Source organism: Lampetra fluviatilis, chromosome 20 (assembly GCF_964198595.1).
Source record: "Lampetra fluviatilis chromosome 20, kcLamFluv1.1, whole genome shotgun sequence".
Taxonomy (NCBI): Eukaryota; Metazoa; Chordata; class Hyperoartia; order Petromyzontiformes; family Petromyzontidae; genus Lampetra; species Lampetra fluviatilis.
Genome location: NC_136294.1, coordinates 448,309 through 462,378, shown reverse-complemented (window position 1 = coordinate 462,378; position 14,070 = coordinate 448,309). Strand labels below are relative to the sequence as shown.

Below are 14,070 nucleotides of genomic sequence, written 5' to 3'. Positions count from 1 at the left end.
TCTATAGCAACGAGCAACGATCCATGCCAGGCCATAGCCTGGACTGGCAAAGGCTTGGGTCGTGTTGCCAAGAAACCGTGGAAACACAGCACGACCGGTCGTGGCAATGACGACAGAAAGGCAGCCACGGGTGCTGGCACGGCCGGATGTTGCCAGAGCGGCAGCACAAGCCTCACCGTCCGGTAGACATCTTCCGTGGCGCCATCGCAGCCTTCCTGCACGCGTTCTTCCAGGAAGTAGATGCGCAGCTTCAGGCTGAAGTTCTCCTTCTTTAGCTCCGCTATTTGCTGCACGGGGAAAAGACCGACGGATGCAGGAGGCGGTGGGGGGGGGGATGGGGGAGAGACGCCGGTGGTGAGAGGCGGCGGAACCAACGCCTGGGCACCAACGCCACCCCTCACCTCATCTGAACTCACGAAACATCATCCCTTACCCTTATGTGGGCCCCAACTATCACCTCTCCAACATCATCCATGACCCGTCATGGGCCCTAAGAATGCCTCCTCACCCTCCCTATGCCCCAAGGACCAATCCTCCTTCTTTTGTGGCTCATAAAAGCAGGGGTTACAAGCTCAGTCCAACAACCAATATGTAACAATGGCTCGTTAGAATGATTATCATGAGCAGGAACAAACTTGATAACCCACAGGTATATTCAAGCTTGTGCTGTAAACATTTCCAGTCGAAACTAGTATGAGCTATTTTCAAATATACGGGGGTTATAATGTGTTTCCAGCCAGTGACCCGAATTCAGCTATCGGCCAAGGCTAACATGAGTAGTGGCGAAGTATGGTCACGCAATTTGTACAACCGACACGGAGTGGGAAGGCAATGATCCAACAGTGGATTGAAAAAGGGCTGTGCATCTAAAATTAATCCAGGACACCCCTCAATTTGCAAGATCGCCGGGACGGGAGTGAACGGTTTCGATCGTCGATAAACCACTCGCGTCCTTTCCCCCGCTGACGTCACGCAAACCGATCTAAGACAAAAGCAGCGGGGTCCGCGTGCTTGAGCCGGCACGGTGAAAGTTCCGGATCGGAAGTTTCTCATCCGGCAGTGTCCGGTCGTGAGGGGCACGGCAATCAACCGCTCCTACACCCTCCTCTTCCCGCCACAACCACCGCCGCTATCATTATCATTTCCGCCACCATCAGCAGCGCAACCAATACCACCACTCCATACTCCTGCCACCACCACCGTAGCCACCATCCTCATTTCCAAAACTACCAGCACCATCATCGTGGCTACCAACACCACCACTTCCTCCTCCTGCCACCACCACAATCGCACCCCCTACCCCGTTTCTCTGTCACCACCGCCACCACCTCCTCGTGCCACCACCACGGCCCCCACCCCTTTCGCCTGCCACCACCGCAGCCGCCGCCCAGCACGGAAGGACAAACCGTATCCGCAAATACCGCAGGGTGGGGGGTGCACTTGGGGAGGGGGACATTTATTAATAGGGACGGACGAAACTCAACCGGGCAGTGGCAGGTGCATAACCTCTCCCTGCGGCTCGCGTTGTGCCGATACGGCGCGGCGGTGAAGCCGGGACGCTTGGAGCCGGCCTCAGCGCGCAGTTGGCGTTTTGGCAGCTGAATAACGGCACGGCACGCCGGAGACCCGTACGCGCGCGCCATTTCAACCATCAGTGGTGGCGCCGTCAAAAGAATTTCAATAATTTCCCCCATACTCAAACGAGCTCGGTCTGGCGCCGATCTCTGGCACCGGCACTAAACCGGCGGTGAAAATTCCACATTCCTATGGCTGCGGCCTGGCCACAGCCCAGAGCAGGCGCGGCTGAGACGGTGCAAACGAGGGCCGGGCGGCGGCAGCGGTGACCCGGTCGCCACTCCGTGAAACCTGAGCTGCACGGCATCCTGGGAGCAGCTGCCCGGGGAGAGCTCTTAGCCGCATCAATTATGTACGTGGTAAGAGACACCAGCACGGAGCGTGTCGGGGGACAGGAGGTGAGGGCGCTGGCTCGGAGGCAGCAATGTGACGGTGGGTGATGCGGAGTTAACAGAGGGAGATCTTTATTTATTTTAGTTTCCTTAGCCAGGTGAAAACTCAAGAGACCACGATGAGTCGCAAGAGTGACCTGTTGTGTGTATCGTGATGGTGGGTCACGGGGAGTTTTTGTGGTGGTCGGAGATGTTGCGTGTGGTGGGGGATGAGGGGGAGGGAAGGGACGGGGAGAAGGTGGGACGCCCACCTGTTCGTAGTCCTTCATGGTGCGGGCGCGTGTGGGTGAGATTTGAGTCCCTCCCGCCAGCCCTGAGGAGAAGTGAGGGGAGGGACGTTAATGATCCCATTAACCAGGGCGGCTTCTGGGATTCTAACTGCAAACCTGTACAATGAGCAGCGAACGCGCGACCGCTGGGCGTTGTCTATAACACTGCGGCGACATGTAAAATAATTTGCACAGTTGCTATCTGCACCATTCTGATAGCGCAATGCTACAGGGGGTCATCATCACTGCAGTTAGCTGGGGGGGCAGGGGGGGGCGGTGGAGGCACCGTGTGACACTGGTGACATTGAAACGTGCACACACAGGGAGAGGCTCCGACACAGGGGGGGGCATCACGAGCTGGCAGTGTCTAAACATAGGTCCAGAGAGGGGAGCTGCACATGCACATTCACAAAGACCATAACACACAAATACACATTTACAGCAGGTGGATGAGTTGTGTGTGCGGCTGAATAGTAGAGAAGGTGGGAAGGTGAGTGGGTAAGCGAGTGTTGGGTAGATGAGTGGGTGGATGGGTGGGTTGGTAAGTAGATGGGTGAATAAATGGTGAGTGGGTGAGTGGATGACGAGTGAGTTTGTGTGTGGATTGGTGGGGTATCAATGTGGGCGAATGGGTGGACGGATGGTTGAGAGGATAAGCATGTGAACGGGCCGGTGGATCATTAAACAGGTTTATGAGTGGGTGCTTGTGCGTGCGGATCGGTGGATGGTGGGGATGGCAAGGGTGTGGGTCTGTGTGTGAATTGGCAGGTGTGTAAGTGGACATATGGATGGATGAGTTGGTGAGTGGTTTTACGGGGTGAGCATGTGGAGCAGTGGGTGAGTAAATGTGTCAGTGGATATGTGGATGGTTGAGTGGCTAAGTGTGGACCAGAAGATGTGTGGATGGATAGGTGGGTGGATGGTTGAGTGTGTATATAATGTGGTCGGAGGGTGATTTACTGGGTGAATGTACAAAGAAATGGACAGGTGGGTGAATGATTGTCTGATGAGTGGGTCTTCGTGTGCCTCGTGTGTCTGTGTGTGCGAGTGGGTTGGTGTGTGTGAAGAAGCCGTGGCCCTCGCACTGCGCTATGAACCTGGCAACCCGAGTTTGAATCCCCTTCACGGTCAACATTAGTGACAAATATCTGAACTTGTCCTGGGCCTACCCTTGATTACCTGAGCCTGGTGCAGTGTGTAAAAATCAGTATTGCAAAGGCAAAGGCATGGTGCTGGACACTCACCTCCTCGTGTGCCATCCCGGCCTGAATAGCTTCTCGCTAACAGTATTTTCCCAAACAGTCTGTCAAGGTTGTAGGGCATCGTCGGATCTCCTTTGCCAGTACCAAAATATGATAATAGGGTTGTCCCCTTTTTCCCGGCAACAAAATAGGTGTTAAGATGTTAAAACACCAAACTGAAACCTTTTACAAGGAATCATGTCTGCATTAACCACAATGCTTGTGGTCAACACCGTTTAAGATGAGGCTCAAAAGAAAGCTGTCTCTGGTGTGAACCAATCAATTTCAAGGACAATGCATATATTAGAGTACGTTTTTTTTTGCATTCTGACCACAAGCATTGTGGTTAATGCAGACATGATTCATTGTATAAGGTTTCAGTTTGGTGTTTTAACATCTTAACACCTGTTTTGTTGCCAGAAAAAAAGGGGAAAAACCTATTATCATGTTATGGGAGGGTGAGAGAGTGGCTTTGTGTATGAACTGGGCGAGTGTGTCAATGGGTTTGTTTACGAGTTGATGGTTGAGTCACTGAATGAATAAGTGGGCATGTGAGTGATTGAGGAGAGGGGGAGTGAATTATTGCGAGCGAGAAGTTAAGCGAGCAAATTAGTGGGTTGGTGTGTGGTGGGTGACCGAGTGAAGAAGCGGGTGGGTTAGCGATAGGCGAGTACGCAGTGAGGCATCGGTGATGAGCAGGAGGAGGAGTGCAGCCCGTACCTCCCGGTCCGCCCGGCTCCACCCCGAGCTCCATGCCCAGCAGCCCCCCGGGCTCCACGCCCGTCAGCTCATGCAGGCGGGACAGGCTGCTGCTAACAACAACGACAAGAGGCCTCGATCAGCGCTGCACTCAGCTCTGCACCCGGCACCGCACGGTCACCCGCAGCTTTTGAGTCAACATCACCGAGTGACCTTTAAATGCGATCGCGAGCCTTCATGGACACGTCCACTGTTACCGTACTCCCCGGATCACAAGACGCTCCGGAAAGTAAGTCGCATCCCAAACTCGTGCCCCGAGTCAATAAAGTCACGCACACCCGGTAAACTTACAAACACACTCACACACTTGCATAGTCACAATAGCATGCACACACACTAACACACAAGACAACGGTCCCCCATATAGTCTTAACAGACTTTTGTGGCAAGTGCTGTTAACGAGCACCTATGAAGGCCGGCACCCTGGCTCACCAGGAGGTTACAGCAAGTGAACTAATCGCCATATGTACGGGGATAGAGCGTTGCCCCCTCGCGCAAGGCGTCGGTGTTCTCCGGGTGCTCTGGTTTCCTTCCACTTGTATAATAAACATTAATCATTAATTGGCTGAAGACAACTTAAAATAAAAACCCAATGTGGGACGAGGAGGTTGGTGGTAGACAGCAAGTCCCAGCTGCCTTTGTTTCCCAAATGTTCATGCACCAGCAAGTCATTTAAGGCTGAGTCGACCTAATGGAGGCCCAGGACCAGTTAAGATATTCGTCATCGGCGTTGCACGTGACTACTGCGCCACCGCTCCTCACGAACAGCACAAACACAACTTACACAGATAACGACACACACCCCCAACTGTTGCTTCACAGCATAGGGGAACAATGCGAGTCTCACTATCCACAGGACTGGGCAGCGTGCACACTCGTGGCAAACGTTGGCGATGCCGAGCAATCCTTCGCTCAACCCGCGGCAAAAAAAATACCACGCACAGCCAGGTGCGGCGACCAGGGAGCAACTCATGGGCCGTCCGGGGGCCACGGCCACATCGGTGATGGTCAGCACTAAAGCACCGCGTTCCCAAATTAAAAACGTTACCCGCCACGCCACGCCATTCTATTCTGGGATGTTTTTCAGAGATGGTGTTTGAACACACGGAGCTTCACGAACAAACGCGTCACCCTCGCACCATTGCTCCGCCGTCACGTTCCAGCGATGTCGCTCTTTTGGACCGATGACTCGAGCGCGCGGCGAGCGTGTGATGTGTGTGAACTGTGGGCAGCGGCAACATAGCGGTTAGCGCGCTACGAACCCGGTGACCTGAGTTCGATTTCCGTTCACGGCAACCAGTGACAATTATCTGAACCAGTCCAGGGTATTTCTTAGGTTAACTGATCCTTAAGTGAGGACCTGGCATGGTGTTGACCACCCACCAGCCTTCATAGGTGCTAAACTAGTGCATGGTAAGCGAGTGTGTGCATGGGTAGATGATAGAGTGACCACTGGCTTGGTGTGTCCGCGCCTCCGATTAGCACGGTTGGCTACGTACGGTGCGAAATAAGTTTGACAAACACATGTGAGCAGATGTGAGCGAATGAGTACCAGTGAGTGAGTAGGTGATTAAGTGAGTGTGAGTGAGCAAATGAGTTGGTGAGCCAATGAGCACGGGGGAGTGCGAGCCCGTTTGCGAGTAGGCAATTGAGTGAGCGAGCAAGTCAGCGAGTGAACGATCGAGCAAGTTCCTTTCCCCGTAATCTTGCGGTGCATGCGCGGTGAAGGAAGCCAGACCCCCCCCCCCACTGCTGCCCGTGTGTAAACGCCCGTAACAGAACGCCGCCTGCTTGTATTTCCACCGATTTAGCTCTCGCTGAGCGCAGCTCCGACCGGGGCTCGGCACGCACTCCGACACTTCTCCATCCTGCTATCCGCTCCCCGCAGCGCCATGACACTTGTCTTTTCATAATCTCCCAATTACAATCCAATTGGGCGGCAGGGGGGCGAAGTGGCAGTGACGATCGTGCCTCACGGCAAGGAGCACCTAAGTTCCATTCCAGACTCGGGCGTGTTTCTGTACGGAGTTTGTATGTTCTCCACCTGTTCTGTATGGATTTCCTCAGGGTTCTCCAGTTTCCTCCCACAGCTAAAAGAAATACCCAATGTAACTGATATCAGCTCAAATATCTACAAATTACTCAATTGCGAGTAAATGTAGCGACATTGTCCCCTATTGCAATAACTTGACAGGACCCTCCTAAAAAGTAATGTGACTACGAGACTTTCCCTGGGTAAACAAGCGGAACAACCATGATTGGGATTGCTGCCACGGTGCAACGCAATGGCGCATGGAGTAATCTCAGAAAACTCCACGGTGACCGGAGTGGGGCGGCGGGGGCTAGGTGTAGGGTTAGAGTTAGGGTCGTGAGCAGGACCGATCAGTCATTGGCTGCCAGTGAACATCCACATCGCTGCATCCCGTGCGTGTGTCACACATGGCGGATGGACACCAGCACCAGCGGTGGAGGCGGTCGCGTGAATTATTCATCTGCCATAAAACATTCAACGCCGCGGGGCACACAACAAATGCTGGTTCCCATTCGGCCGGATCGATAACAGCGCAAATACATTATCACAGCAATGCGATTAGCGGCCACCATAATGGCCATTAGTAGCAGACACGCGGGACTGACAGAAAGTGACTCGGAGATGGCACAGAGATGGCTCACGACACCTAACCCTACTTATCCAGCCACGTACACACAGACCCACCAAAACATCGAGCTCGATCAACGAGGAAAAACAACACCCAGCCACCGCTGCCAACACCAAATCACTACACAAACCCAGCCCATGCCTTCATCACAACCCTACCAGCGAGCGGGATGAGGTATTGAGGGTCATGCAAGTCGATGGCTATAGCGTTGTTACCGTATCCTCCGGATTATAAGACTGCTCTGGAAAGTAAGACAGTGTACAAAAAAAAGTATCTATAGACCACGCACCCAAAGTCATTGGTATTGGCCAAACATTCCAACGCTAAAAGTTGCTCAAGTGGGATTACACATGGCAATATGGTCTTCTCGAGAGAATCACTGAGGCATTTCCTGGGTAACGAAGCAAATAATAATGATAGTTCAATACAATCATGTTTGTCAACAAGCAACTGGTGTCTGCTGGTTGGTCTTGTAACACCTCCAGTCTGATCGCATGGGATTATCTTTGATATTTTAACACATCGTCTGATCAGTCGGCTGGGCTTATCATCTCGTAATTTGATTCCATGGGGTTATAGGAATCTTGGCGCGAGCTCTGACCTGGTCTCTCATTTACAGCAGTCATCCATCGTAGCTTCTAATAAATTCGCCGTGGACCCTAGGAGTAAACAGTGTCGTATGTATGTGGGCAGTGTTGATTCCAGACGCTACACGACTACACGGACTGCGCTGCTGTTTGCCGTGGACCCTCAACATTCCGTGTCTCACATTTGCAGTTATTATATTATTATTAACCCTTCATCACCCCGTGAAGCTTCGCACGAGGACGCCACGTGCCACACACGCACGTACACGCATGTACACTGCCTGCTTGGCCAACAGTTCAACAACCCAGTGTGAACTCCACGGTCATTCGCAAGCTTTTGCCAGACGTAATTCCCCCGGCGTTCATGACCACTTAGTGCTGTGCCCGCTCTCCTCATAACTCACCTACGACATATCAATTCAACCACCCGCTCACCTACTTGGTCACTCACTCACTCTTGCACTGGTCTGTACACCTTCTGCTCAGCCGTTAACGCTCTTGTTCACCCAACCACCCTCTGGCTCACTGTAAACCAATCCACCCATCCAATCACTCACTTGCATTCACCTATTTACTCACTCACTCACCTACACTGTCGCTCACTCGCTCATCCACTCATTTACTCGCTCACTTGAGAACTCACCCACCCATCTACCCACTTTCTCCGACTCATCCACGATTCACTCAATCATCCATTAAATCACTCACACTGCTATTCATCCATGTACTCACAAATCCACCAACTGACCCACACAACCGATCTCTCCATTGCCCATACATAGACCCACTGGCTCACTTGACAGCCCACTCACGATGCCATTCAACCATCCACCCACTCACCCACGTTGCCACTCACTCTTACAGCTACTTATCCACTCTCTTGGGCATACACCAACTCACCCATTCGCTCTCCCACACTACCGCCCACCCGTTTTCTCACCCACACTTTCGCTTGCTTGCTCATTCACCCACTCGCACACCCTCTGGCTCACCCACCCATCTGCTTGCTCACCCACACTTTCGCTCGCTCACCGACCCCACACGGCCACACAAAGGCACCGACCGGGCGGCATCAATGTTTAATGGCCCCAGCGGCCGGCCAAAGAGCGCCAGGGGCACCGGAGCTGGCGCAGAACTCAACAGACGCGGCGTAACAACAACAATAAGTCCTTTATTTATACAAACAAAGCCACGGCTGAGTCTCAAGGCTCATTTTCAGGAGGGTCCTGCGATGGGAAGTATCACCAATGTTTAAAATGAAATTATGGAAGAGTGCCCCGAGAAAACTCAACACAATACTCCAAGGGATCCGTAGAGATACGAAGATGTTAGAAAACGGCTGCCTCTGTCCCACCTCCTACTATGGGCAACAAGCCCGGCGTGCCTACTTGATTCCGCAAGCAGTGAACACGATATGATGTACGCAGTGACTTATAAGGGCACAAAATACAGTGACACGTTTTCACACACTGCCCAATAATACCAACAGTGCAAAATAATTGGGTGGCAGGGTGGTGGCACAGTGGTAACACTCCTGCCTCACAGCAAGACGTTTCTGAGTTCAATTCCCAATTCTGGATCCTTACTGTGAGCAGTTTGTATTCTCCCCCCCCTGTTCTGCATGGGTTTCCTCCGTGTTCTCCGGTTTCCTCCCATAGCTCAAAACATAACTGGTATCGGCCCAAACTTCCCCAATGCTAAAAACTTAAATATAAATCACTCAACTGGAATCACGCACAGCAGCAGCAACATCGCCCCCAAATCAGACTCCGTGAGGCATTCCTGAGTAAACAAGCGAAATCATAATAATCATAACACACCCTCAACTGTTCTCACAAAAGGATCGGTCATCTGCCTACTCCTCGCACAGGGGTGGCTTGGCATTACCGTGGCGAGTGGGTGAGGAGGCCTGTAACGGACTCTGCCCGCATCTGTTTTCGTAAACAGTGGGCGGCGAGGGCTGCGAGATGCCGCTATTTCCACGGCTAACCTTGGACAGGCGATCGCGGCAGCAATCGCGGCCCCGCGGGCGGCCGGTTCGGGTGACAGGCGATACGGCCCGAATTCCTCCGCAAGAAACGCGTTAAATATAGCGTCGGGCACAAGCGCGCGTGCGTACATGTGTGCGTGTGCAGCACAGCCAACAACAGCTGCTGCTGCAACCCAGGTCCAAGCCACAAAGTGGGATAGGACAGGCGTTTCCTTTGTGCAACATCACTACCGTGTGAGACCACTACCGACAAGTTCACTCATGAACGATATAACAAAAGCGTGGGATCACCACAGAAAGGTTTCTACCAACTGTGAGGTCAATACCAAGGTCACGACTGGGGTAAGTTGAACACTGAATGAGTTCACAAAGGAATGAGTTCACAACTGTGTTTGATCACTACCAGGTTCACTACTGTTGGAGTTCACTAATGGGAGTGGTCACTACCGCACGAGTTCACTACTGAGGTCGCTACTGAATAATCTCAATGAATGGTTGAGTGAGTTCACTGTCGTGATTTCATCAGAGTAGAAATGCAACAACGCAGATTTATCGATTAAAATCTGTTCTTGCATTCAGTGTACAAGTGTCTAATTGTACTTGTCCTCATCGATTACATAAGATGCACGCCATTCATATGAAATGACTTGCAATTTGTACACATCCGAGTCGTTATACAACCAGGTCATTACACACGCAAGCCGTGATGCACACAAGTCTTTGCAGTGAAACCCCTCCTATCCGTGGCCCTATTACCCGTCACTTCTAATACCCGGATCCCCAATCAATATGCAAAATATCCTATGAAAAACCAATAGCCTCTTCCTATTATCCGCCTATGAGAGGGACCACCTCGATGTGGAGACAAAATAGCCCTATTGTCCACAATTATCCGTGGATAAGTAACCCAGAAGTGGTCTCCTGGATTTGCTACATTCATTACATTATCCATATAATTTACCCAATAACAGTGACCTAAAATTGTTGGCAAATTATTATTTCTATTATTCCACTCTTTACCCAGGAAAGCCTCACTGGGTCTTAAGACTCTCTGTTCAGGAGGTTCCTGATAAAAGTGTTTTGCAGTATGGGGAAATGCTTCTGCAGTGTGATCCTAACCGAGTAATCTGCAGGTTCATTTCAGCACTGGGATATATGACCAATGACAGCTATATTGTACAGTTTTATTGTAAAGTTAATCTGAACTCCATTCCTAAATTCATGTTATCCTCAAATAAGTCTCCCAAAATCACCATGAACCAGAGGCGGACCAGAGGGGTCGCCCAAACTGGGCCTATAAATTCATCTTATTTGATCACGTTTACCTTAGATAACCGTGCTGACATCACGAGTTATATTTCACCGACAATAATAATAATATGCGCCAATAGCACCCCCACCACGCATCTCCACCGACGGGACATATTTCACCGGAGACACATGCACACACACACACGGGCCGGTACCCACGTGGCACGGTGAGAGACCAGGGACACTGCGACCGCACACGCGGATTATCAGCACTGCTCGGAAAACACAGCTGGCGGCACCGGGGCGACGCCTGACGTCAGTGGCGTCGTGCCCCGGGCTGTGACGCCGGCCTCTTGCGCCTGTTCAAGTCCATATCCTCAAAAAGAGACCCATAGACTCACATAGACCCGTAGACTCACATAGACCCGTAGACTCACACGGTGATTGCTACGCACATGGAGACCCTTAGACAACACAAATAAAACTCGCGTAGGCCCGTAAACTGACGCAGACAACGATAGACTCGCAGAGTCTTACGTAAAGATCCTTAAACTCACACTGACAGAGAGACCCATAGAATCCCTCTGCCCCTATTCACATCCAAGCTCCAGAACTTGCTCCTCTCCTCTGCCTGTGACTGACTGCTGATGCAGTCATATTTAGATACTAAGTAAATACACACTGTATTACATTGCGCAGTGTAGACTTGTATAGAAACCCATAGATTCCCACACAGAACCATAAACCCCCTGAGAGATCCAAAGACTCACAAAGAGATCCATAGATTAAAATAGAGGCCAACAAACTAACATTGTGAAACAGAAAATGCACATAGAAAGCCACAGACTCACATTCCATAAAAACTCATAAAATCGCATTAGGAACCACAGATTCAAACAGCAACCCAGAGACTCACATAGAGCTCCAGACTCCTGACCACTGTTCAAGTCCAGGCGACAAAATAATCATAAACACGGTCACATTTAGATGCGATATAAATACACATTTTAACGTCGTGTGTTCACAGTAATGGCAGAGAACTCAGCACGGCACGGTTTCAAATCCAACCGCAACACACAATCTATGTCTCACTCAGATGAACACACACCACTTGTCTCACCGTTAATCCCAACACACCACCTGAGCGTGAATAACACTGCCACAACACACCACCAACTGTGTGTATTGCACTCAAACCACAACCCCCACTTCTCGAGCCGCAACACACCACTTGTGTGCGAATAACTTCAACCACAGCACACCACCACCTGTCTGTGCCACATCGCAACCATCGCAAGTTACCAGTTTCAGGCTGAGCGGACATAGAGGAGGTCTTCTCCAGCTACAAGAGTGCCTGGGAAGGGGACCCAGGAGTGGCGGCTCGCGTCCCGTTAGGCGGTGTGTGCGCACACAACGCGCAAACAAATGCACACACACACGCACGCGCGCGCACGCACGCGCGCACATTCCTGGCAGAACACAACACTGAGCACATCGCCTCTCGCTCGCTCAGCGCATCGTGACGTCACCGTGGATCCAACGTCTCACCACGGCACCACGCCGCTAGCCGTGTCAGTCAGAGCCGATCCACCACACAGCTGCCTATCCCCCCCCGAGTCCTTACCCCCAACTGGCACCAGGTCCCCTGCCTCTGTGGGTCCCCTGCCTCTGTGGGTCCCCCTGTATTACGGGGTCTCGTGACCTCACCATTCCCCCGTCCTCCTGCTTTGGTGGGTACACTGCCTCCATCGCTCTGTGTATTTGAAACATGTCCCAGTCTGTTGACATTTATAGTGCTGTAATCACCCGAAATCCACTTTGGAGCTGTTGCTTACATTTTTCACCCAACTTCATGGGTTATATTGATTCATGTTTGTGCAGTGCTTCTGATTTCTTCTGCAATGTGGTTGTTTTTGCCCCGATTTGTATTTGTTTCGTTGTTATAGTAAATTCCTGTTATTTCTGTTGTCATTTCATTGGCTCAGGTCACTCTTGCAAATGAGAGACCTGGCCTCCTCCAGAATTCCCCGTCCTTTCCCCTGCCTCACGTCCCCCCCCCCATCTTCATAGATCCCCTGGGCCTCACAGTTCCCGTGTCTTCACCGAGACCCCCTGGCCCCTGCCAAGTCTACGCTTGCGTGGAGCTCTCGTGGATCCCTGGTCTTCCTAGATCCCCTGTCTTGTGATGCCTTGCTTCCATGGGAGAGGCAACTCGAGTCGACTCAACACGACTCAAGTTGGCATGAGTTGAGTTGATTTCTCCACACAACTCAGGTTGAAGAACAAATCAAGTTGCTTATAAAAAAAAAGCGGTGTCTTCATAATTTGCCGAGTAACCCGAGCCATGGCGTGAGGTGGGAAGGGCTGGCCAGAAACACTTCCTAGTAAGACTTTCCAGGAAATACCTGCGAATAAAAGGTCCAGGATTGCGTTGCCGACAAAGTTAAATTAAACATAAATGGAAAAGTTCCCTCCGTCTCCAACTGACTGAACTTGACACATTTGTTGACGTATTTCCACTCGGCCCAAGTTCTGACGTGGGCCCCAAAATCCGCCCACAGAATTTAGACAGTTCCGAAATTGAGCCGAGTGGAAACACAGCACTGATGGGGGGGGGGGGGGTAGGTTCACACTGCTGGGCATTCCTGTCCTCAAGGCAAATACATATTTTCATCATCATCCATGAATAATCCACTGCTGGATGACAGTGTCCCTAAGCTACCACCCCGTTAAATGATCCTGCAATGTAATAATCCACCCAGCACCTGCACAGGAGCCAATTTCATCGCTCCATCTTCCCTAGTCCACGTCCTCTCGGACGCGTTTCATTTCTTGGCTGCCGCTCCATTATTATTCTTGCCCGTCCGCCATCGTCCCTTCTAGCCATGACGAGTCCTACACCCCCCCCCCCAAGCCTTTTCCTCACAGTTTGAATGATGCCATTAATCGTATGTTAATGACATCATCCGTGGAAACGTGGTTCCCATGTTAATAACATCGTTCAAACTGTTTGGAAGCGTAAGAGGGTGTGGGCAGAACACGTTGCTAGGAGTGGGCAGCCAAGGGATGGAATTCGACAATTATTCTCCGTCTCGTTTTGTGCAGCTCCGTCTGCTCCAGGCCTGCCAACACTGATGCACGTGGCGCATCTGCTCACGACCCCAGCCTCAACAGACCCCTTTTTCTGGGGGCCGAAGAGAACTTTGAAATTCCTTTGGCGAGCAACACTAACAACAGCAACCGCCATTAACCGCGAAGGAGCGGTGACGTCACCACAGCGCTTGTGCCAGGCTAGGTGCATATTCTTAGGTTTTTTTCGGTAAAGTCACGTAGGTAAAACATCAAA

The 14,070-nt window shown here is 51.5% G+C and overlaps 1 protein-coding gene across 2 annotated transcripts in view; it reads right to left on the bottom strand.

Moving 5' to 3' along the window:
- Positions 1 to 14,070, bottom strand: part of LOC144937791 (uncharacterized) — a 63,586-nt gene that overhangs the window by 47,776 nt on the left and 1,740 nt on the right. Inside the window, exons 2-4 of one of the 2 annotated variants that reach the window (XM_078865253.1) lie at positions 4,198 to 4,289; positions 2,219 to 2,280; positions 177 to 287 (exon numbers count right to left, since the gene is read on the bottom strand). In XM_078865253.1, the coding sequence (XP_078721379.1) occupies positions 177 to 287; positions 2,219 to 2,280; positions 4,198 to 4,289 (265 nt within the window). The remainder of the gene's footprint in view (positions 1 to 176; positions 288 to 2,218; positions 2,281 to 4,197; positions 4,290 to 14,070) is intronic. The other variant, XM_078865254.1, reaches the window with a different exon arrangement.